This window comes from Cyprinus carpio, chromosome A16, assembly GCF_018340385.1.
Source record: "Cyprinus carpio isolate SPL01 chromosome A16, ASM1834038v1, whole genome shotgun sequence".
Classification (NCBI taxonomy): domain Eukaryota; kingdom Metazoa; phylum Chordata; class Actinopteri; order Cypriniformes; family Cyprinidae; genus Cyprinus; species Cyprinus carpio.
In genome coordinates, this window is record NC_056587.1 from 17876093 (window position 1) to 17902593 (window position 26501).

Consider the following 26501-nt stretch of genomic DNA (forward strand, 5'->3'; position numbering starts at 1 on the left):
TAATATTTAACAATATTTCTGTTTTTACTGTATTTGTGATCAAATAAATGCAGCCTAGTTGAGCATAAGAGACATTTTCTCTAAAACATTTTAAAAAAATCTTACTGACTACAAACTTTTGAGCGGTAGTGTGCTTTCAGATTTTGATGTCATTTACTTCCAACTTTGTATTTTTGACTTTATTCCATAGGAAAAATGTCCAAACTGCTCTTTTCAATTCAGTGAAAGTGAATGGTAATTTTTACTGCCAAAAAGTTTGATTAAATGCAACCGCAACTGATTTGAATGTTACAGCAGAGATTAAGATTTTGGTAAACCAGGATGTTTAATGTTTCAGTTTGCTCCTCACCTTCATTTAGTGTGTGTCTTCAAAAGACTTGTACTTGACTTGTTATGTCATGTACCCAAACTTCCATAAATCATTTATGATCCTTTCAATGTCCTTTTCCATTCACTTTCCAGGTATGGAAAAGGGCAGTCTGGATATTCTGTCTAAATCTTTTGTATTCATGGAAAAAATAAAAATAATACAGAGTTGGAACAACATGGAGATGAAGACATGATGACAACATAAATGGATGCACCATTCCTTTATCATCTGATATATGTTTGTTTCGTGAAAAAGAAAGTAAACCTTCTGGATTAGCTTGATTAGATTTACATCTTGAGCCAACAGTTTAATGTTAACGATTAAAACTCTGAGATGGACAACAGATGTGTGCAGCGTCCGACTGTTCCAGGTTACACAATTGTGGTTTGCAAAAAATCTGCCTCAATCTGTCAAATTCAGCATGCAGTGGCCCCTCTGGACTTTGGCTGCAGGTCTCACATAAACACTGTGCTATAAACACACACCTCCCACAAGCCGAGCAGCTGAGAGGAGATCTCATCAGGGGTCAGTTTCAGACCGGTCTCTTTCTTTAGCTCCCTGAGTCCTGCATCCAACAGCTAGTTGGCAAGCACAGAAATCAATGAGCCATGGTATCATGCATTCATTCAGAATATTTTATATATATATATATATATATATATATATATATATATATATATATATATATATATATATATTATATATATATATAATGTTCCGAAGTTTAGGGTCAGTACGATTTTTTTTTAAGGAAATTAATACTTTTATTAAACAAGGAACCATTAAACTGAGCAAAAGTGAGAGTAAAGTCATATAGAATGTTACGAAAAAAAAAATTTATTTTGAACTTTCTATTTATCAAAGAATCCTGAAAATTGTATCACAGTTTCCACAAAAATACTAAACAGCACAACTGTTTTCGACATTGACGATAAAAAAGATTCTTTTTGAGCAGCAAATCAGCATATTGCAATGATTTCTGAAGGAGCATGTGACTGAATGGAGTAACAGCTGCTATTTTTAATCAAATAAAAGCATCTTGGTAAACATAAGATAAAAAGATCTTACTGCCCCCAGTACCACCAGAAAAACACCAGCATATTAAAATAAAGAACTAATTCTTCACTATTTCTTGGTCAATAATCCTATAAGTACATTTGTGACTTTGTAAAAATATTATAACAAACTTGTGGAGTTCACGTAGCTCAAGTACTTTAAAAACCCTGGATTACTTACAGTCTGCTATGCTAATAATATAATTTGTAATGAAAATATTGTATTAAATTAAAATGCAAAACACTTAATATTCATCAAGTAGTTTTAGACTTTGGACCCCACTGTATATGAATTATAAAACATCAATCAATCACAAACTAAATCTCTCAAATTAATTTAAAATTACTTGACTGACTGATTGATTAACAATGCACTGTTTATGTAATACAGCATGTACCTTTTCATCCAGCTCCACATGGCCACCTGAACAAACAAATTACATCCATTAGTCCTGAACCCCAAAGTATTCTCACACTCACATGCTGGCAACATTTCTGTGGCTGTTTGTACTGCAGCCGATAGCATCGCAGTCTCTGGTGGAAAGTAAGATTTGAAATTGATAAAGAAACTATTTAAAATAACTATTTAAAATTGTGGTCCACAGAACCAGACAAAACTGAACAAAATGAGCTCACTCTGTAAATCATAAACATGAGCAGACACACATATGCGAGTGTGGATCTGAGGAATCATTTGGGAAATGACACACTCACCGGGCGCGGCGGTGAAACCCATACATGGAGAAGATCCGGAGGCTGGAGGCGCGACGCGTTAGCAACAGTCTCTGATTGGCTGACTGCAGCAGCACAGCTGCTTTCACACCAAAATCTTACAGTAAAAAAAACAAATTAATTATTTAATAATACATTTCTAATTAATATATATAAAAAATATAATAATTTAAAAAATATATATAGTTGTATAATACAAATATATATAAAAAATATATATAATTAAAAAAAATTTGTAATATATATAATATATAAATATATATTATTATAATTATATATATATATATATATATATATATACTATATATATATATATATATATATATATATATATATATATATGTACTGTATATATATTATAGAATAAAAATTATTGGTTATTGTCCAGCAGTGTATTTGATGTCTCAGCCAAATAAAAGAGATTGGAAAATAATAATAATAATAATAGCATGTAATACTACTACTACTACTACTACTAATAATAATAGCATGAAATTTACTTGTACTAATAATAATAATAGCATGTCATTTACTAGAGGTTCTGACAAAATGTCAATTATTTATTCATTTTATTTGAAATATTTATTGCAAAATCTGCACCTCTTCTGTGGCTAATATTAATTTCATAATAATCCTTACGCTGTGAATTCAAGCAGCAGAAGTTAAGTAACAGTGTGCAAATACTACTGACCCATATATGCAAGACTAATTTTACATGTCATTGTTTATAACACAGAGTGTTCATCCTTTGCTGGGCTGATTAAAAAAATGGGGTCATAAATTAAGAGTATACCCACTTCTCAAGGCACCACTACACAACCGGATTGCCTAAAACCCCTTCAGCCATGACTTATTCACAATACAGCATGCCTCGAGTACCTTATTGCCTTATTGCTTTTATATATATATGTAAAATGTATTTACTATAAAATGTATTTACTATATTCATACTATATACATTTCTATAGTATATAGTATAGTGTAATATTGTGGGTGTGTGTGTGTTATTTATTATTAATTAGTTAACTAGTTTGTATTATTATGTGTGTATATATATATATATGTATATATATAAACTATACATTTATAAGTAAAATTAAATAAATTATAATATATACAAAATACACAGATAAAATTATTATTAGGCTATTATTTGAAACATATTATTATTAATATTTTATACAAGATATATTTGAGCTCTGCTGACCTGCACCCTCGACAGATGAACTAGAATTCTTTCGGACCTTCTCCATACTGTATAACATCAGCACAGAATATGATAATTAAGTTTTTCCCTCATAATTTGAAATATTATAGTGTAAAACAAAACATTCATACTGAATTACATACAGTAGCCTACTCATCAAGATGAATAACTTAACTATCCAGGAAACTGTCAGAGGGCATGAATGAGTGTTAACAGCAGAACACACACTCATACTGTCCAGACTCTGAACTCAAACCATAACAAACACCATCCAAACAGATCCCCGGAAAATGGATTCTGATGTTTCAAAATAGAAGTCCACTTACGCTGCTGTAAGGCTCATCTTATGAATATTAACTAAAACCCTTTCTGCAAATCAGGAAAGCATACTGGTCTGACGTAATGCTACATAATACATATTCATGAGCTTCTTCTGACGTTTTAGAATAAAAGTCTGTTTATATAACCTAGTTTTTAATTATTCAGGTATAAAACTGATTATAAAATTATTACACTATTTCAGATTGTCTAGGAAGGGAATTTACTATAAAATCCTTTGAAAATACAATTAGATTTTTCAACTAATTTGCAGGACTAAACTGTACTCTCGACAATGATTTTCTGAGAGTTCATATTAATATCTGCTGATTTAATTGTGTGTGCATTGTAAGAAAAAAAATTGCTAATGTGACAGTATCAGATTGTGTATTAAATCAAGTTTATTTGAAATGTCATTCAGTCAAATACAAACACAAACACAGCCATATTACTACATACTACTTGTTTTCATTTTACTACACGTCAAGAGTTCACTGAGAACAGGCACAATGTAAATCTCACATGCTGTCATAAGACAAAGATCTACAGACACAGAACGGACGACACATGCTTCCACAAGAGGATTTTACATCACCAAAGTCGAGCCCTTGACTGAGGGTTCAACCTCTGACCTTTAGTCATTAGGGTGTCCATGATTTTGGTCACAAGTGGTGGCACTTACAGAGTTGGCAGTCATCATAGCTTTCCTGAAGAATCAGTACGGATTAAACAAGATGACAAAAAAGCCAAGCGATGCTGTTTAGTTATTCACTGGTGTTTAAATTCACATTACTCTGCTTTAGAGGAGTTTCACTGAACACGGGCCACATTTATCAAGGCTCTTATTTAAAGGATTTTTTTTTGTAAGCATATATATATATAAAATAATTTGGCTTGCTTACAGTGTAGTTGGTTTCAAGTGCTTTTATTTTCAAATTGCAATTCAAATGAACAAATATCAACGTGATAAATGTAGCACCCATATGTCCTCATGTGGCTAAAACAAACATGTTGACCGATATAAAGAGTCATGCAAAAAGTGGTACAAAATGCGATAAACACGCTTACCCATCTAACATACATCGATAACACTGGATTCAGGTCTAGATTTCTGGGTAGACATTTGGTTAGAATTGCATGCTAAGAAGCTTCAGTTTGTAAGAGCGAAAATTCATGAAGTACGAATAACTATTAAGTTGAGCATTCGAAATTACAGCATTCCTACAGCCTGTGAGAGCAACAGCCAAGCAAAAAATGAGATTTTATCCATTTTATTTAAAAAAAAAAATTATTTACAACTTCACAAAAGGTTTTTTTTTTTTTTTCCTGTGGTTGTGGTTGGTTACCTGTGAGTGGTTTGTAGGTGAAACAGTCCTCTTTTGCAGTTGGTGAAAAACTGTGCTAAAACTGTGCCCTTCTGCCTCTTATTTTGTCAGTTTCCGGCATGGATCGTTTTCTGGGTCTGAACGCCATCAACATAATGCTGGTTTGGTGTAGAGTGAGGGATAGGAGTCAGCTCCTGAGGGTAAACAGTCAGTTGGATAATCAGTTTCATTACAAATTAGCCTTAGAACATTAATAGATACCTTAAACAGAACATAATTCTCAGATATTGCGAGCAATGCTAAAATACGTACCTTTATGGCACTAACAGAAAGGGCGTAGACCCCAAAAAGAGAAACAACCAAACCAATGGCACATGCTAGCATCAGGAAACCGATCAGTGTCACCAAGATCCCATTCACTAAGAACTGTAATACAAACCACAAATACAACAGTATATTCCAACAGCACTGTTCTATGATAAAACTATATATACAAACACCCCAGTATTTACATGTAAAGCACAATCATATGCAAATAATAACACAAAAAACAATATGAATATCCACAGAGAGGGAAAATGGAAAATGTTATACTTCAATTAATCAGTCATCATATTCCAAAATTCTAATTTAGTTATAGACTTTGATATTTGGCCAGTTGTTTTATGTGCAATTTCTATTTTTACACTTTTTTGTGAAGAAAATGTAGAATATAAATTTGCTAGAATTACTCTGCATTCACCCTATATACATCAGTGTTTTTTAGTATTATTAATATACTATTATTGTATTTTAGCTTTTATTTTTATACTTTCAGTTAACATTTTAAGTTTTAATAATTTTCTTACGTGATTTTCTGTATTTTAGGCAGTTGCCAATTTAAATTTAAGGTTGTATAATGTTTATGTTTTTCTGTCTTATATTTCTATTTTAATTTTTTTATTTGATATTAGTTATTAAATTAAATATTATAATTGAACATAAATAATTTAATATTAATTATTTAAAATATTTTTAAGTTACATTTTATTTCAGCTTTATTTCAATTAGCAAAGATTTTATTGGTTTATTTAACAATAACACTGATGCATCAATACAGCTATGCCACTCTGGTATCATTTGTCATTTAAAAACCTATATTGGTCGACTACTAGTCTAATTTGTGCATCAAAGAGCAGTTATTCTAAATTAATAAATGCTTGTGGCATGAGTTCTCTCATTAAACACTAAGAACTGTGCATGGCACCAGTCTAAAACTAAGGGGAAATTGATATTATATTCATCTTGAACCGAATGACAGTTTGAATCCAGCTTGGAGTCTCAGCGTGTGTAGTGTTCCCACTGCATCGTAAAGCTTGTAATGCGACTCACCTCTTTTTGTGCCTCTTTCTCTCCATCTCCACAGCAAGCCGAAAGAGAGTGAAGTGGGTCACAACACCACTGAAACAAGCAGGAGAGAGCCTGGAGTCACATCTCTCTTTCTACTCACACACACTCAACCACAGTCTGCCGTCTGACAGAGACCGACGTTCAGATCGATGTACAGCTCCCTGATTCCTACACTCAAGATCATCTGCTTTTCTGTTCCACATTCATGACAGGCAGAAATAAAAATTGCCAGCTCAACTGAAATCTTTGTTTGGCAATGAACAATGCAAGCGGGCCATTTGAAGTATAACATTTTCCCTTTTTTTAACAGAGGAAGACATTCTTGTGTTATTTCAATAACTGAGTGATCTGTTTTTTTTTACAGTATTTGAAATATTGAGTCACTTGTGAGAAGGCAGGTGTCGTGGCTCGAGGACGAGCAGGATGGGGCGTCTCTGTTTGTTTACCTCTGTGTCCCTGTAGTAGTACGAGTCTCCTCTGAATGGGATGTGTCTGGCCATCAGCCCAAATCCAACAATATCAAATGCTGCTGTTAGTAACTGCAGAACAAATGTTGTCAGCACCTGCAACAAATGAAGAGACACGTATTTCAACAATAAATAATAATCTCATTTCCAATAACATAATAGTAAAAACCTCATTTCCAATAATGAATGCTGAAAAATACAGTGAAAATATTGGCACTTATTATAGTTAACTAAAATGAAAATTAAAGAAATAAAATAAACTGTAAAAACGTTTTATTTCAGCTATAGCTGCCCAGGCAACCTTTCTTCATTTTAATTTTAAGTTGATTTACTAAATGAACTAAAACTAAAATTGAAAACTTACCAAAACTATATATTTAAAAAAACAAAAACTACTAAAATTAGTAAAACTCTGAGAAATATAAAAAATAATAAAAACTACATAGACATAAAAGCTGATTCAAAAAATGAATAAAAACTATAAAAGTATCTCATTGATACTAAAATAACACTGTTCCGAACTGTCCCATAAAAACAAAATAAACTGTGGTTGGTCACTTCAGAAGTCATTCAAGTAATGTCTTGCAATCTAAGTGGGTGGTTCTTGGCCAAAATACATTATATGCAAAGAGGACCTTTGTTGAAAAGTTTGATTACACTTTAGGCTATTGCTGAGACTGCACTTACAGTATTTGGTCAATACAGGACGAGGAGGAGCAAGGTCCTTTAGACGGAAGGCCATTAAAAGGATTTAAATGAGGTGACTTGATTTGTGACAACTGACTGCACTCAAACACTTTCTAATTTTCAGATGATATTCATATATGTGTGATCATACTGTACCAGACATTTAGATGGTTTCCTCCCAGTGTGCACCAGGACAACACCAGTTATGACAAGCTGTAGGAAACAGAGCCATATGTCACATGACTGATTTTAAACATCTTAAATGTATTCCAGTGTGTGTGTATTTGTACCTGAGCACCGTTGATGATGAGGATGATGATTTCACGCTGGATATGGTAGTGCAGCTTATACACAATTGTGCTCAGAATGACAGTAAACACACCAATTATGATCTCAATAGCCTAAACCAAAGCACACAAAATTACAATCACTATTGCAAATAAACTGTAGTTTTACATGCTGAAATATATTAGTATTTTTTATTTAGTTATTTATTTTCTTGTTTGTTTTTGTAAAATCTATCTGTATGTCATATTATTATTATTCCTATTATCAATTCTGTTCTTGATTAAAAAAATAAGACTGTACTTTTTTAAGGTAAATAAGCCAAGTTGAAATTAATTTATAACTGTTTTATCTTGATTATATTAAGTTCAGACTGTCAGTGTGTACGTGTGTGTTGCATCTCAGATATGGGTGTGTCCTTGGATGTTGGCCAGATATTATTTATTAAATATACTACATGTGCTACATATTAAACTAAAGCCTAAATATGATCTTATATAGGACAGCACTTATTGAATTTAAACACATATGCAACATTCCAACAATATGTAAACAATGTGTTCAGACTATAAAAGCGCAACGATACAGGCTAGTTGATAAAACATCTGTAGCTGATGATTCAGTGGCAAATTATCGATATAATAATGTGACAGTGAGCTGTAATAAAACTCACGCCAAGTGTCTTGGGCTCCGCGCTCTTAAACGCTTTAATCTGAGACGCGTACAGCGACATGCTGATAGATCACCAATCACTCATCAATACCGCACGATCCGCTGCAAACACAGACACAACAGCACACATCAACGAAACGGCGTGCATACGAGCTAACGCGTTGTTCATGCATATTTTGAATGATATTTTCAACCCATTCACTATTTTTAAGTGTACTAACGTGATCGTGCGTGCTGAGAAGCGCTCGCTTACCTTTGCGCACTGGCGTGCCGTTCTGCAGCAGAGTCTGAGCGCGCGGCGGCTCTCCGCAGTGTTGATGTCATGAGGGGAGGCGGCGGCTAAACAAGGAGAAAACCAGGTTGGCTCGGTCCCGAGCAGAATACACTCCTTCCACCAGCCCATATTCCAGAAAACACCCCTGCATGCGCTTGAGAGCGGGGTATTTTTAAACCGGTTATGAATTATATAAAGGATAAGAGCTGAGTCAAGAGTGTCTTGGGAGAAACTGCAGGATTGTAAATTGTGTACATAATGTCTTGCATATATGGACTGTGCATGGGGTGTGCATGTCTAGAGTAAAGAATAAAGAAGTGACTCTCAACCAGAGGTCCAGCAAACGTTCATGGGGCCTCAAGATGATTTAAATGAAGTGAAGTTACATGTGGCCAAGTATTGTGACCCATACTTGGAATTTGTGCTCTGCATTTAACCCATCCAAGTGCGCACACACAGCAGTGAACACACCCCTGGAGCAGTGGGCAGCCATATTGCTGCAGCACCTGGGGAGCAGTTGGGGGTTCGGTGCCTTGCTCAAGGGTCTCATCTCAGTCGTGGTATTGAGTGTTATTCACTCCCTCCACTGACAATTCCTGCCCGACCTGAGACTCAAACCTGCAACCTTTGGGTTGATCATTATTATTTTAGCTACTTATTTTAATCTATGGACACTACTAATTTCTGTAAATTAAAAAATGGGTGTGAGGAGGTTACTCCTTAAACCTATACTCCTCAATGGGGGTGAGGAGTAAAAATCTTTGGACTGTGGTGGACCTTGTCAAAAAGGTTGGGAACCACTGGAGTAAAATATATATCCAACTCTGGTGTTTTATTGTCATTAGTCATAATTATTACATAAAAGGCAAATCTATGACACAAATAAATCAGAATTATTACGTGAGTTATAATGAAGGCTTTAAAAATTATATATATATAAATTATGACATAAGCCGACATTCTGACAGTCAAAATCAAGAGATAAATGTATTATTTCATAATGATGCCATAATTATGACTTGCTATGTTTTAATTTCATATTTTTATCTTATAATTATAACTTTGTGTGCCATAATTCTGACTTTTTATATCACAATTACAACATTTTTGGACTTTTCATATCAATTTAAACTTTTTGTCATAATTTTGACTTAGTATGTGATAATTTTACATTTATTTATCAAAGCATGATTTTTCTTATGCAGCTGAAATTGGCTTCCATAAATTAATGATTAAGCCTTTTCTTTAGAATCTGTATTGGAGAGAAAGTTAAAATAACTGTGCCCTTTTTCCCCAACACTAGGAAAGTATTGAGGAAATGTTTTAAGAATAACTTTCAGAATAATTTTTTCCACCAACTTTAAAAACATTGACAGCCAATCAGAATCCATCATGACTTTCATAGACAGATGACATAACAGCAGCATGTAGAATATAGAGCATTTTGTTCATGAAATCAGCAAGAAGTGTGTTAAAGGTCCCAAAGAACATTACCATACAAAAGTGTGTGTAACAGATGAAACTACAAAAAATTACAAATCATCTAGTGGGAAATGGATATGCTGTATTATATCGAACAATTCCATTAAAAAGAAAGAACTCTACATGATTATTAAAATTTTGACTTGATAAACCTTGGCCATAACTGTGTGGCTGTTCAGGGATTGGAGACACAATCCACCCTAACCTTCAGAAGATTGGAGTCACTGCCGTAAGGGTTGACATCATTTTCATCCAACACACCAGGCATGTGTGACGTAAAAATATACAGTAAATATGAGAATCTGCTCACTATATGAGAAATATAGTTATATATTAACCTGAACCAAACTACAAACTAAAACTTATTTTAAATTTTAAAGCAAATTTTATTTTAATTTAATGCAATAAATAAATAAATAAATAAATAAATAAAAGATTCAGGATCCAGGATTTTTTCAAAAACTTTTGGAAAATTGTAGACAATTTCCACCCCCTCCCACCACCTCCTCTTCTTTAAATAAATGAGCATATTTATTAAACACTCCATGTTACAAGGATTTAATAAGATAACACAAATGTTTACTTGTGAATGCACCACAAATCCATAAATTTTGCATCAACTCTGTTACCATACCATATTTTGCCTTTAAATTGGTGGAATTATCTCTCACAACTATGTAAGATACAGGAAACAATGACACTTTCCCTCACTGATAAGATCTGAAGCACTGAAAAGTCTGTGTGCTTTCTCTGAGAAAATATTGTAATCTAAAAGTTCTTATACCAAGAGTTATTTTGAAGAACCTCAACTCTGTTACAACAATATCAAAAAGAATACAAAATGTATTACTGATCACAAATTGGGTTATTGAAAGGTGTTTTAATCATGATTTCACTAGTGCCACGTGCTCTTAGCATTTATGCTAGCAAGTGGAGTTTTTGGTAAAAATAAAATAAAATAGTCAATTCTGTTGCTGTCAAACTCTGTTACCAAGGTAGAGTAAACTATGCTGACAATAGTGTAACAGAATTGACAGTCCACTGGATAATTCTATCAATTCTGTTACTTTACAATTCTGTTACTTAAAGGGTCAACTCTGTTTATGAACTATTTTCGCAAACAACTATGCAATTGTTGTTTAAAATCTCATAAACATTATTGAGATATGATGCACCCTTGTAATATTTCAACAACATTTCTCTTTTTTTTTGGATATTGTATATAATACATTTTTAGTATAATAATATTTGTTCCAAGTGGACAGTTCTGTGAAGACATAGGTATTTTCTTTTCTTTTTTTTTTTTTTTTTTTACATTTTTAAGGTATGCATTGGTTGTCTAATGATAGAAGGAGTTGACAAACGATACCAAAAAGACATCTCTAATGATACAAGAAGGATTTTTGATTTTATGATTTATTGTAATTTCTACACATTGCCTAATTTGTCCGTAACAAATTGACAAACAATACCATAAAGACATCTGTTTTTTAGGAAGGAAGTAACTTGTGTTTGGAAAGCACTGAATTATTAAAATTGAATATGTTTTCAAAATGATACTGGAAAGAATTTCTGTCAGTGAACAGTTTTTTTTTCTTAACTTTATGAAATGCCAAACATATATCCTATTATAGAACCACCCACCTGACTGCCTAATCCTAACCCCTCCCCCATACCTAACCCTGGCCTAAACCATGGGGTTAGTAATCTGGCGGGGGTCCGAATTGGGCACAACACCGGCACGGGTGATTCCTTTCCCTAGACCCCGGGGGTGGGGTCTTTTTTCCTGGAAATGGGGAAGTGTTGAATTCTCTTCATGTGTTGTGTGTATGTGTATGTTGTAGTTGTGAGTTTTAAAGTTTATATAATCACGATTTCTAGCATGCCGTGTGGGGATGGGAATAACCACTAGAGTGGTTATGTTGAAGTTTCACTTGTGTTGCGCCATTTCTTCAAGTGAGGATGTACAGAGTAAATGTTATTTGAATTTATTTAAATGTTTCTTTAAATAATAGTTATATTTTTCTGCATACAACTGTCAATAAAGAGATGATTTTCTATGAAGTCCTGCTGTTGTGATGTACCTTCTGCACTCCATTAATTTGATTAAACCTCTTTAAGTTAAATTAGAGGTTTATTACAGTATCTTTCTCTGAGCCAGGTAACATTACAATTATTTGTTAAATTTTCAGACAATTTGCACATGTGTTAATGATTCACAAGACATAATTTTTTATGCCTAATCCTGATTCCCACTTGTTCCACCCCTTTGAAACTTTAGACATTTTACTGCTTTTGTTATTTTTAGTGCATTAAATCTACAAATAAAAAAAGTATTTATTTTTATATTCATACATTAATCATATATAAAGTATTTATTCTTTGTTCTCTTATATATTGTTTCATATTTAAAGTCTTTATTCAGCGTCATCAAATTATGTACTATTAGGCCTTTTTTGCAAACAAGATGATTTTTTTTTTCATCATGCAGAGCTGTCTTACCCTAAAATCCTAAAAATATTTAGTATTTCAGAGTTGACTAAACAATGGTTAACAAAACAAGCATTGTTACCTAAAATCATAAACTATAAATAAAATCAAATGATTGTAAATATTGGTATTGAAATGTATTGGTAACATTCCAGCAATCGCCTCAGATTTATTTCATAGTGGAAATGTTGTTATTTTTCTAACTAAATATGGTTCAAGAATCATTCTTTTGTTTGTTTAATCTTCCAGTGGAGATTCTGCTGGTTTTAGGGCTCAGCATTTTTTTTATTCAAGTTCTGTTTGCCAGATATTGTCTGATTCAGTGTCTTTAGATTGTTTCTGAGGGGTGGTTTTGTTGCACCTCATGCTGTGCCTCCAAAGGACCACAAAAGCAATGAATACAAAGAGACAAATGACAAACAAGAGGCAAAAAGCAACCATTTCAGTGTAGTAACTCTTCTGTGCAATGCAAACAGTGTCTTTTCCTGCATTCCTGTTCATGTTCATAGTAGACTGATGATTAGTCCTGGCTTTTTTCTCACCGCTCCTGTCTGGTGTCATAAATGCATCCATCCTTTCCATTTTTGTAGGTTCAGGTTCATCAAGCTCAAGTGTTGTGTAGTCATCAGGGATGGGCTCTATTTCCGTGCCTTGACCGGAGTCCAGGGTGACCTCAGGTTGCTGGTGTGATGGAGAACCGAAAGAACGAGGCATAACAGGGAGAGTTACATCGAAGGAGGTGATGGTTTGCTTGAACCCCAGTTCCTCTGATACACAGTGGTAGGTGTTCACAGTCTCTGGAGTGACGGTGAAAACAAGACTGCCATCTTCCCGCTGCATGTACGGAAACTGGGGAACAATGCTGTTGTTTGAAAACCTCCAAGTCACCTCCGCTAATCTGGACCGAGACTGACACGATAGAACCACAATCTCATTAAACTGTGCAATCCGTGTCACTGGAGAAAGATAAAGGTATCAGTTTAATCAAATATTTCAGTTCAAATTAAAATTTGCTGAAAATGTACTGTATAGGAGTTTGTTTCTTCATCTGAACAGATTTTGAGAAATTTAGCATTACATCACTTGCTCACCAGTGGATCCTCTGCAGTGAATGGGTGCCATCAGAAGGAGTCCAAACAGCTGATAAAAACATCACAATAATCTACAAGTAATCCAGTCCATCTGTTAACGTCTTGTAAAGCGAAAGGCTGCATGTTTGTAAGAAACAAATCCATCGTTAACACGTTTGAAATCTAAACTAATGATACCAGCCCATAATCCATAATAGCGGCACCCATTCACTGCAGAGGATCCATTTGGTGAGCAAGTGATGTAATGCTACATCTTGCCAAATCTTTTCCAATAAAGAAACACACTCATTTACATCTTGGATTGCCCGAGGGTTAGTAAATTTGAGCAAAAATATATTTTTTTGTAAACTATTCCTTTAAGCCGCCTGGATGCGAAAAATTTCATACTAGATTTTTACAAGAAACTTCCACTTCTTTCTTTTGCAAGAAACTGCCACTGCTTATTGGTGATCATGAATTGAAAATCTGGCACCTTCACAAATAAACGCCATGTAGTTGCAAATAACACTCTTGAGGTTGGTTATGACATTAAAATTCAAGTCTTGTGGGACGCACAGAAGATGTGTTTACCTGTAGCAGCAGTATTTTTGAAGTCTGTGCACTGTTCATTGACATTTCCACTTTCCACATCCTGCCGTCTGTGTGTGAGACACAAAAAGATATGAATAGTATAGTGAGGTATCTGCCATTTCAGATAAAAGCACCTCTACAAATAAAAAAAAAAAAAAAGTGCCAATATATATCTCAGTCAGACCAGTGTGGTTAATGCTAATACTAAAACTATTAATATCTCATTATTATTATTATTATTATTTATGTTTTCATGTTAATTGAAATAAAGCTGCAATAAAATAAGATACAAATATTAGATGAAAAACTTCTGGAATAAAAAAACCTTCAATGAAAAATAGAAATGTTGCCCTGGCAACTAACTAAAAATAAGCTGAAGTACTAAAATGACTAAAACTAAACTAAAAATAAATTAAAGCTAGGAAAAAATATAAATAGACTTAAATAAAATAATAAATAAATTCAAATAAAATCTAATTACTAAAGCTTAATTAAAATTAAAATATAAAAATAAAAGCTAATTCAAAACATTAAAAAAATTACTATAATTGTATATAAATAATAATAAAATAACACTGGGTCAGATTGACTGTTGCTTTTTAAGTGGGTATTTTTATGGCCCATTTAGTAACGAGTATAACTATACAAGATCTTAACTTTAATTTCAGACATTGGTGCAGAACAGAAAACTCACAGGTTAGACCCAAGTCCAGACACAGTAGCACACTCCCTGGTCTCTGAGTCCCATCCACAGAAAGGGTCACGTGCCAACACACACTCTGCACAGGTTGGATAAGCTGAGCAGTTGGAGACAGGCACCCTGAAGACACCCTCAGAAGAGCCGATGAACAACACACCCTATGGTAATTTACAAAAATCATTACATGAAACCTGATCATGCATCTAATAAATTATGGACCCCCCCACCCCCACCCCAAGACTTTGCCTATGTACATTATAAGGCATTATAGTTTTGAGCAAGACACCTTTCTTTTTGGCCAAATATATTTTTTGCTGTGTGGGTGTCGTTTCAATGGAGGGTTGAGTTATAACAAAAAATCTTAAAAATTAAACATATGCATGGATGAATCATTAACAAAAAATAAAATAAATAAATAATTGATAGGATGAATTCCCATTTTAGGCCGAATTTAAAGGTGAAATAGTTCACTAGGTTAGTGTTTAAAAATGTACCACTGTTTGAGTAAAAAGAAGACAAACAAAGACAAAAAAACCTTGCTGGTAGAGAGGAGGATGTTTTTCACAGTCTGTGGTTCCTTAAAAATCTGAATTTCCTCGATGATATGAGGACCTTTCACCAGCAGGACGACTTTATGGAGAAAGCCAGATTCTGAAGAAAATAGAAATTGACAACAGCCCACACACAAATAAAGAGGAGAAATAATAAAATAAAAATGTATCAAAATTATGTGTGTACCGGTGAGCAGGTAAAGGATGGTGTAGCTGTGTCCATTTGCAGCTTGAGTTCTTTGAACAGCTAGACGGCTATAGCGCTCTTCTGTGGTGGACAAAATCAGTTTCTTCCCCACAGGACGCACAGCTTTTTCAGCCAGGAAGCTCTTTTTTACAATGTTTAAGATGCGGTCATTGTCACTGAATAATCCACACTGTGAAGACATTAGATAAATCTGGTTACACAATGGTGAAAGCTGCTGTGTGTCCTTGTCTGAATGTTAAAATATATTCTCTGGTTCCAAATGAATTTGTTGCTATAATTAAACCATTGGCAGTGGATTTCCTGAGAAGTGTAAACACTTCGGCACTTTGCAAACATTGCTCTGTTTGCTTTAGCATTGACTTTACATTGTGAATTATGAAATACAGTATGTGGGTTCCCAATGTAATTTAATGTTGACTTTAATGGTGTAGTGTATAATCTCTGGCACCAAGTGGAATTGCAAAAATAATTTTAATATTATTTAAATAATGTAATATAAAATAATATAATTAACTTTTTTAAATAAATAATTTAATTTAATATATATATATATATATATATATATATATATATATATATATATATATATATATATATATATATTATTTCTCAGTATTTATATTATTATTTCCTGCTAGTTAGTGTTGGATACTATTGTTTTTCTTAGTCTGTGTTACCTTGCCGAGTTTACCGTCTACATTTGGTTGATGTGTCCAGTGGTTTCCATTCAAATTAAATGTCTTGTAATCCCCTGAGAAAGCTGCTTTAATATCTGTTAGACTGAAAGCACAGACTGCTGACAGACCAGATGAAACTGCCCTAAGAGAGACAGAGAGAGGTGGGAAGAAAACATTTACACAGATGTCGTATGAACTTTCAGAAAAGTGAATATATGTCATGGTGCCAGGTTTGATTTAAATGATTGGCACCATTGTGAACTAAAGACCCCGTAGAAAAGAGTGTTGTCAGGAGACTCATCGTCCGTTGGGGAAAACTTGACAATATCCTGCAGCTTGTTGAACTGGAGATCTTCCCCTTGTTGGCAGACCAGCTGAGCCTTAGCAAAGGATGTCCAGCGCTTTTGTAAGGTAAGACTTCCTCCATTGTCATCCTAGTGAAATAATTTCATTAAAAAAAGTAGTTTTGATGAGCCTTTTAAAACTAGACAGGCACATATGCTTTCTTTATGTGCTGTTCGGGTCTTTTTTGACCCAGATGAGAGTAAAAAAATATACTTTATATACTTAAAGGGACACCTTTTATGGACCTTGACACTGTTATTTACGTGGCAGTCTATGGGACAGTCACATGCCTCCCGGTTTTCATCCAAAATATCTTAAATTGTGTCCCGAAGACGAACGAAGCTTTTACGGGTTTGGAACGACATGGGGGTAAGTGATTAATGACAAAATTTTCATTTTGGGGTGGAGTATCCCTTTAGGTTTGTGCAACCTTATGCAAAAACATTACAAAAATAACTACAAAAAAGGCTTTTAGATTTTAAAATATTTATATAGAGAGAGTTTTATATATTCTTGTATATATAATTTTGCTGGGGGTCAGTGGAGATTCTTGAGTGTCTTTAACAATATCTGTCCCTCTTTTTGCAATATATGGTTGATATGAATTTTTTTAAACAGTCTAAAAGCAGTCATAATTATTTCAAATGCCTAACATTTGAAAATACTATCTGGTGTTAAAGTGTATTACCATCACTGACACATAGTTATGAAATAGGCGATAAAAATACTTTTTCCAAGTAAAAGGAGACGGGTGACAAATCAAAACCGTATGTATTCAGAAATCGGCTCAAAATATCAAACATGTTTGAAATAGATTGAAGAGTTTTTTTTTTTCTTCATCAAACAGTCGATTAAGATTGCATTAAGCAGAATCAAATTAATCCAAATTTGCATGTTCAAAATCAATAGGAGAATATAAGTCTACACAGGTAATTTTGCAACCATAACCGCTGTAATTTATTTTAAACAGAACACAAAGGTCACTTCAATGTTTGTATCTCTTGCAGTTTTTGCTGACAAATAATCCAAATAATCTTTGTAATTTATGTTAATGGTTCTTCATTCTGACTCAGAATAGGAGAAAAATGAAGTCTCACCGTGCAGACCTGTGCCACACGAGACACAATAAAAGAGTTCAGCAATGAGTCTCCAGTCAAATCCCCAAACTCAGTAAAGAACAGCAGGATCTTTCCTTCACTAGCGACATGTGTTGAACTTATGAATTCAGGATCTAAGAGAAAAACAAACCAAAGTGTGAAAATGCTTCACTCAAGCTTACAGTAGCTACTCATTTATAACCCTTTCATTAATTCACTCATGTTTCTGGGCCAAACCACTAGGCCATCAAGATTAAACTCTGTGTACTGTGTGTTAGAGCAGGTTTTCAGAGCATCATGGTAGCATTATTTTCTGGGAAAAAATATACAAACCCTGTAGCAATTTCGGTACATTCTCAAGCTCCAAGTTGTTGCGTGGTCCTCTGCTATGACAGCGAGAAATTACTTTTACCCCAAAGAAGCCGACTTTGGTTGCTGTATACAGCTCTTCATCTGTAAGCAGAGAAGTCACAGTTAAATGTGTGAGAGCACTACCTTTGAGGTCATTCCAAACTGTTTTTCTACCCCTCTCACCAACAATAGTGGCTGTGTTCCTCTGGGTGGAGCTGGAGGGACAGCAGTTTTTGGCATCCTTTGTGTCTCTGCTTGCGCTCAGAGAACTTGCTAGCTAAAACAGAGATGTCCAGTCTGTTAGAGCAAAGAGCAATCCATTCAATTCCCATCTATAGATCTGTGCAATTTGTGTATTTGAACTCACAAGGATGATGGCTTTTGGTTTATATGCATTTGTCCCGCAGACATAAAGGTGTGTAGAGTTGAAAAATTGCAGAATACTAATGAAGTTGCCACAATCCTGTTATGGGCAAGCATAAGACTCAATAATAAGAGGTATGTTATAATAAATATCAAGCTTGTAAAAATTTGCAATCAAGTTACTGGCAATCACAGGGTCAATCACATGATTACTGAGTAAGCATGCAAAAAAATGCACCTTTTCCATGATAAAAATGTTTTCGATTTCTGAATTAAATGTCATTTTTATTCAGTGTTTTTTGTTTGTTTGTTTTTTGGTAGGGCTCTACATACATTTATATATACATCAATATTTTGTTCATATTAATAATATTTGAAAAAAAATGTGTGTATCTATCCTGGGAAAAAAAAACATTTTTTTTTTTTTTACAATTTAAAATAAATGTTTTCTATTTGAACATATTTTAAGGCATAATTTATTCCTGTGATGCAACGCTGAATTTTCAGCATCATTACTCCAGTTTTCAGCATCACATGATCCCTCAGAAATCATTTTAATATTCTGATTTGGTGCTTAAGAAACATTTCTTATTATTATCAGTTAAGTTCCAGGATGATGTTAGCAATTGTACATACCGTCTTTGAGGCCACTGTACATGTTTCCATATTTTGTGGTAATGCTGTCCATTCCAACTGTAAAAATGTACATTTTTTAACTGTAATTATTCTGTTGTAATATTCCCTCCAAGTCTATTGTGATCTTCATGACAGAAGTTTAGAGAATCGATTTTCTAAACTGAAATATATAGCACAATATTCCTGAAGGGTTACACATCTTTCTCACCTTGTCTTTGAGTGTAATACTATCAGGTTGACTGACATCCAGGGAGAGCAGAGCATCTTGAGCACCAACAAACAGTGTGTCAGCATCAGTGCTGAGCAGCAGAGAGCTGATGTTTTTCACAGTGGAGCTGCGGTAGATGGCCAAGAGACGCTCTGAACTTCCTGTGGGAGAAAAAAACACCAGTTAACCTTGACCCCTCCAGTATAAGATTACATTTCTGAGAAACTGGCACATGTATTTTACTCAAAATGATTTGTCTTTACGGAAATTTAAACAGTATTTATATTCACACTTTAGAAATAAAACCACAACACTGGCACTCTTTTCCTCTTTTTGTTCTGAGGAAATAAGTTTAGCAATACTGCATATACAGACAAACAGAAATATGACTGTATAATTTTGCTGTGTCATCTAGTCACCCAAACACTCTTAGAGAATGTGTTGTTAATATTAGATGATAAATGATGACTCTGAATATTTTTCATGCTGTAACTTGAGGTTGATTTTCATAACAGCTTCATAAAAAAACATTCCATGTTTTTAAAATTTAACACTGAGAAACCTTAATGTGGTTAACCAAGCATAATTTTAATATGTGCAAGCGTCAAATCAAGTAAACATCAAATATGCAAGTTATATATAAATACAGTACTGTTCAAACATTTGGGGTAGGTGTTTTTTATTTATTTATTTATTTTTTTCAAATGAGGCCTCTAAGGCTGCTTTATACAGAAAAACAGCAATATTTTGAAATATTATTACAATTTAAAATAAGTCTTTTGTATTTTAATATATTTCAAAATGCAATTTATTTCTGTGCTGGCAAAGCTGAATTACATAAGTGTCACATGATCCTTCGGAAATCATTCTAATATGCTAATATCTTTTTCAGCATCTTCAATAAAAGTCCTTATAGTGACTTTTGATCAAATTAATGCATCCTTGCTGAATAAAAGCATTAATTTCTTAAACACAAATAATAAAATAATGATTCTAAGCTTTTAAATGATAGTGTATATCAGAATAGTTTCAAAGTCGTTCCCCTTCCAAATAAATACACATATACTAGTAATACGTAAAACCCCTGACAGTGTCCAAAAAATCACGAAATTTCATGATATTTAATCATAGAATTTTTTTTTTTTTTTAACCTAATTGTCCTCACTGATGCCTGATATAAGCAGAAGCTATCCATACACTTCTCTGCAGCAGAAGGCCTTCGAGCGTGTGGTGGAGATAATCGTTAAGCGGTGGTTTTAAGCGTGCAGCGTTTAGACCATCAAGCATTTGCAGAACAACAGTACTGGGTAATAACAAACAAAACCACAACTCACTAGTTCAGAGAAGAAAGATTACAAAACTTACACAGTCTGTGTTTGCCCAACACCACTGTGCACTTTGCTCATCTGAACATGCTTAGACTCTTCACTGGCTCATATTTATTAAATGAGTTTAAATTTACTGTGAATCAAATGCAAAGGTTTTGCTTGAGATTCATGAATGAAACATACGGAATTATTTTCTTGTACCATAATTCAGCTGATTTTTTGGGGATTTGTCCAGAAGTCAGAAGACCAAACTATTCCATTACATTTATTTCCTCAATTGTTCATATCAGAAACACATTCTGTCAGAAATGTGGTTATAAATGACTGATATCAGCAGCAGTCCAACAATCACTGTAAGTGAGTGAGTTTTTCCACCCGTAAAATATGTCTCACTATCGTCTGTCAATCTGAGCTTCACTTACCCTGAGAGAATGACACGCGAGGATGCAGGGATGCCTGAGATGGATCTATCAGTTCCAAGAGGAGGACCTTAAGCATCCAGATCCTGAACAATCCTGCCATGATCCTAACGGATATTTTAGGGTATAGAACCTGTTCTGATCAGCTACTGAAACAGCAAGTGACTGGATCTCACTTCCTCTGATATAATCTCTTTGAGCGCAGCAGGAAGAAAGGCTAAAAAAACTCAAACCACTGAGTTGACTCCTCTCTTACTCAGTATCCACTACTAAACACTTACTGCTAATGGCACTTCCTCTGACAGCAGCACAGAATTGAATAATAATGATACTATCATGATATCTTTTTATATTCAGTGAGTGCATTTCCATTTGGTTTATCTTATTTCTTTGTTGGATGAGAAACATCTGAACCTGTTTTTGGCTGACAATTGTCATATTCTTAACTGGCAACACTTTTCAGTAAGGTTCTATTTGTTAACAGTTAACTACATTAGTAAACATAAACTAAAAATGAAAAAAAAAGCATATATAGTTAATTCAACAAACTAATACATTAGTAAAATCAAAAATTGTATCTTTAAACATTTATTGGATCAGAATTAACTAACATTAACAAGGATGAATAATATAACAAATGTATTGCTCACTGTTAGTTAATGCTGTTCAGGGTTGGGACCTTACTGTTGTGGGTTTTTATGGGGTGTTATGGGTTTTTTTTTTTTCTTTTGCAAAGCTTAAAATCTTTGCCTAGTTAAACTAGTCTGGTTTGGGTTACAGAGGCTTTGGGCAAACCGGGTTTAAGCATGTTGCTAAGCTATATGATGCTATATGTTTGCAATATGCAAAAGAATACATATCAACCACAAATAGGCCTACTGAGCATTATAGTTTGTTTGAATTGATTAAATGGATTGCTTTAAAAAATTGCAACTGCAATATCGAATGGATCATGTGAAAGATTCTTGCAGCAGTGCCTTATAATATGCAATAAATAAAAATAAAAATATGGAGTTACAGAAGGCAGCATTATCATGCATCCTATTTTTTTCAACTATGATGTGGTCTAGGTAAGAAGCTCACTAGGTTTTAAAACACAGCTAGAGAGCGAGAGTGGAGGGAGATGCAATATGTGGTTATAAGAGGGGATGTGGATAAACTTAAGTTATATAGGAACATGCTGATTGCAATGAGAACAGACCAGGTTGCTATTTTTAGGCATTAAAGTCAATTGAAAAAAAAAAGATGTTTAATTGAACTGAATGCAGAAGCACTCCACAGGGACTAACAGTATGTTCAAATGGACTTTCAGTATGACATAAAGTTTGTGCTTAGCAGGAGCAGAAACTGGGCAAGCAAGCATACTCACAGAGGTAAAGAACAGTTCAGTGAGTTCAGAAAGTCAAAATACTCTTCTGCTATAAGAACTTCAACATTTAGCAGGTTCTTCAGAGGCAGCTCTGAATACACAAAGGTGACAAAATGGAGCTATGACCTTTGACCCTCCAGGCTTGACCTTTCAAATGGGACATTTATGCTATAAGAACGAATCATTCTGCACAGCACACAGCAAAGTTTACAGCAGGTAATGATACAATGACTTTGGTTTAGCTACACTACCAGCCAAAATGTTTGTACATGTCTCATCTCATTTATTATTATTGTGAATGTAATGCTTTTTCACATTTTAGAATAATACATATAGGGTATTAAAATTCTGAAATCTATGAATTAGAGTGATGGGGAATTGTTGCAACCACAAATAAATACATTTAAAAAATGGATTTATATTCCAGTTCATACCTAATTAACTGTGAGTTTACTTTTTTCTCATAATTGTGAGCTTATGGAAGTTCTTTCTCAGAATTGCAGAATGCACTTTATTCCTCACACTTTTTAGTTTATTTCATAACAGTTGCAAGATGTAGACTTAAGTTAGTAAATTGAAAACTGAGAGATAGAAAAATACATATATACTTTTTGAGAAATAAAGTCGGTCAGAATTGTGTTAAAAAAGCCACATTTCTAAAGAAAAAAAAATCTGAATTGTGGCCAACTCACAACAGAAGACAGATTTTTCTCACAACAGAGAAAAGAAGATTTTTCTCTCAAAATTGTGAGATATAAAGTCAGAACTGTGATATGAAACTCACAATTACCTTTTATTTTATAATACTGTGGCTCTAAAAGTGTTTTTGTGAAGAAATCTATATTTCTATATCACAGCTTATTTGTCTAATTTCAAGCATTTAAGCACAAGCCTTTGAATAAAACATAAATTCACCTAGGAATTGTCCAGACTCAAGCGTCCAAACTCTGCATTGCTAGCATGAACAATGTGAATATTATTTACACTAGCAAAACAACCAAATTACATTAGAATTGTAACTAATTAATTTCTTTTATGCCAAACTTTGGGGGAAGTCTGGCCTAATGGTTAGAGAGTTTGATTTCTAACCCTAAGGTTGTGGGTTCAGGTCTCGGGCCACAGGTGTGGTAATCACTGTTGATTGTCCTGATGTGTTTGATAACAGTTAAGTTGATTGTTACATTTATTGTCTGTATGCCCTGAGGATGGTCGTTTGACTGAAAGCTTGGTGATTAAATTTGTGACAGGGATTCAAGTGTGCAGACAGTTTATTTTTTGAGATTTTCAGGTCTCGGGCCAGCAATACCACGACTGAGGTGCCCTTGAGCAAGGCACCGAACCCCCAACTGCTCCCCGGGCGCCGCAGCATAAATGGCTGCCCACTGCTCCGGGTGTGTGTTCACGGTGTGTGTGTGTTCACTGCTGCGTGTGTGCACTTTGGATGGGTTAAATGCACAGCACGAATTCTGAGTATGGGTCACCATACTTGGCTGTATGTCACATCACTTGTAAGTGCTGCACGCCCCACTGACAGACTGATGGAGCTCCCACACCCACAGAAGTGATGTTCCCTCTCTAAGCACTTGAGCTCTCACTTCTGTCCGCGTTCACATTCACGCTGGTCGTTTATCCAGGAAAACTGTCGTCAAATTTCCGGGGAATTGTAAAAACGCCGGATTCAAATTCAATTCTGGTGTTGTGAGCTTGATGGTCATCAAAGCGGATTCAGTGTAGTTCAGTGTGTGTCGTTCAGTGATGACGTTAGCTATCGCTCTGGGGAAAGAGATGAAAATAGTAGGCTATCAGCAGAAAAAAACATATAGTAATAACAACAACAACAAAAGCAACAATAAAGTTGAATTTCCTCTTACAAATTTCAAGGAGCAGAACAGCAGTTTTGTCATTTTTATTATAAATTTGAGGGTTTTATTATATCCCTCATTTCCTCACTCCCTTCTTTTTCCATGTACTTTTTTTTGTTGCTCACTATTTAAAAGGTGTTTAAAATAGTTTTGTTATACTGTCAGTTTTAAAACACCTGCAGTTCATCCTAAACACCTCCAGGGGGCGAAACCAGAATTCTGATGATCAGAATCCATGTTCAGTCTCGAATAACTTTAAGATCTAATATCACACACTGCAGTTTTTATTGATACTATTCTATTAGCAGTTAGTCTGATAGGACCTGATTTCTTCAATCTTATTTGCTAATGTTGGGTTTGTTTCTGATTGGATTATTTGACTATAGGCTACTTGTTTAGTGTGTGACAGCACTCACACACTTTGTCTTTGGATTTGTCTAAAACCTGTATATGCTCGCAGAAAAATGCCTGAAAAAGCTTAATGACTCACTGTTTCCTTTTTTCTTCTACCACAGTAATTCTCAAATCCTGCTTCTGGTGGCCCTGAGACACGGCACACTGAGATGCCTTCCTCCTCTAACGCATCTAATTCAACTCATCATCTCATTATTAGAGGCTCCATGACCTAGTTTGTGTGTAAGATTAGTGAGACTCCTAATATGTGCAGTGCTACGGGGCCCCTGGGAGCTGGATTGAGAAACACTAATCTAACACCATTTGAGTTGAAACTGCTCTTACACAAAACCTTACAAATGCTGATAACAACACAACAAGTATTCGTTTATTTTAGCTAGTTTGCTATTTATTTTTATTTAAAAAAAAACAAAAATGTTTATTTTATGTAAAAATGTCAAGGGGGAAAAAATGTATACTAGAAATCCAAAACTCTTAAAATGACAAACCTGTTCTGCTTTTTATAATTATTTTGCTAAAGGATGCAATATATTTTGTCAACATATTGATATTTGTATTTTATTATATATTTTTAAATGGTGCTTGTCTTTCCTAGTTAAGTACTTTTTTAAGTCTGTACATTTGTATTTCTTCTTCTTCTTTTTAATACATCACACATACTGCAAAAATATACCCATAAACCAGAAAATGTAGCACTTGTCATGAATCTGACAAAATCCTTAATATTACCATTAATTGGTATTTCTCATGGCAACATTATAACCAGTGGTGGAAATTGCCAGAATTCACAGGAGGGACTCTAGCTTCGAGGAGAGAGGTGTTATTTTAGATAAACTTTCAGATGTATTATAAAAGCCTTCATAATCTCTAATAACAAACTTATTTCAAGTTTCCTATTAACCATCTGTTTTCTTGGGTATCAAGAAAATATACATTCATTCATAAACATTCATAAACATTCATTCAGCAGAATCTCTGCTTGGAGATAATCTGTGTAGTTCTGGCCAAATTAAAGATACATTGTGTAGGAATCTGCACATGTGATAATGTAAGCATTATTAATTAATGACCTCTTGTATTTAATAAAAAAATGTGTGTGACTTGTGTTCCTAATTTAAAAAATTTAGGAGATCAATGACAAAAATTAACCTTCCAATTATGAGCTGATATTTGACTCCTTAAAGTGGTCATATGACGTTGCTAAAAAGAACATTATTTTGTGTATTTGATGTAATGCAATGTGTTTATGCGGTTTAAGGTTCAAAAAACATTATTTTCCACATAATGTACATTATTGTTTCTTTTGTAAGCTATTGAATGGATAAAATTTAGCAATTCCTTCAAAAAGAAAAAAAGTATATATATATATATATATATATATATATATATATATATATATAAACAGTTGGAACTGGAACACCGTCCTCCTCGAAATGCACTCCCCCATTTCCAGCCCTAGAAAATCTTTTTACTGGTTATGTAAACGGCGCTTTATAACCCTCCAAAAACGCTCCATAATGAAAATCAGTGTTTATGATCAGTCATGGGCGGCCAATGTT

At 34.1% G+C, this 26501-nt stretch overlaps 2 protein-coding genes and 1 long non-coding RNA gene across 5 annotated transcripts; all 3 read right to left on the reverse strand.

The window, feature by feature from the left end:
- Positions 1 to 2145, reverse strand: LOC122148032. The gene is made up of 3 exons (XR_006162021.1): positions 2062 to 2145; positions 1824 to 1959; positions 1 to 948 (listed from the first exon to the last, which is right to left on the reverse strand). It is a non-coding gene; the product is annotated as an uncharacterized LOC122148032 (long non-coding RNA).
- Positions 2146 to 4060: 1915 nt separating this feature from the next.
- Positions 4061 to 8902, reverse strand: LOC109050011. 3 transcript variants are annotated; one of them, XM_019067676.2, is made up of 8 exons: positions 8761 to 8902; positions 8509 to 8609; positions 7841 to 7951; positions 7707 to 7763; positions 6843 to 6959; positions 6379 to 6447; positions 5320 to 5433; positions 4061 to 5201 (listed from the first exon to the last, which is right to left on the reverse strand). In XM_019067676.2, the coding sequence occupies exons 2-8, from the start codon at positions 8566 to 8568 to the stop codon at positions 5115 to 5117; spliced, it is 615 nt and encodes a 204-aa protein (XP_018923221.1). In that variant the 5' UTR covers positions 8569 to 8609; positions 8761 to 8902; the 3' UTR covers positions 4061 to 5114. The 3 variants fall into 3 exon arrangements, with proteins under 3 accessions (XP_018923221.1, XP_018923222.1, XP_018923223.1); XM_019067677.2 differs by having other exon boundaries at positions 8729 to 8781; XM_019067678.2 differs by lacking the exon at positions 6379 to 6447.
- Positions 8903 to 12974: 4072 nt separating this feature from the next.
- Positions 12975 to 21486, reverse strand: LOC109094687 (semaphorin-4A-like). The gene is made up of 14 exons (XM_042773066.1): positions 21301 to 21486; positions 19551 to 19711; positions 19343 to 19399; positions 18711 to 18806; positions 18527 to 18620; positions 18326 to 18445; positions 17993 to 18126; positions 16803 to 16984; positions 16551 to 16692; positions 15853 to 16042; positions 15650 to 15765; positions 15109 to 15272; positions 14415 to 14482; positions 12975 to 13709 (listed from the first exon to the last, which is right to left on the reverse strand). The coding sequence occupies exons 1-14, from the start codon at positions 21398 to 21400 to the stop codon at positions 13039 to 13041; spliced, it is 2295 nt and encodes a 764-aa protein (XP_042629000.1). The 5' UTR covers positions 21401 to 21486; the 3' UTR covers positions 12975 to 13038.
- Positions 21487 to 26501: the final 5015 nt, after the last annotated feature.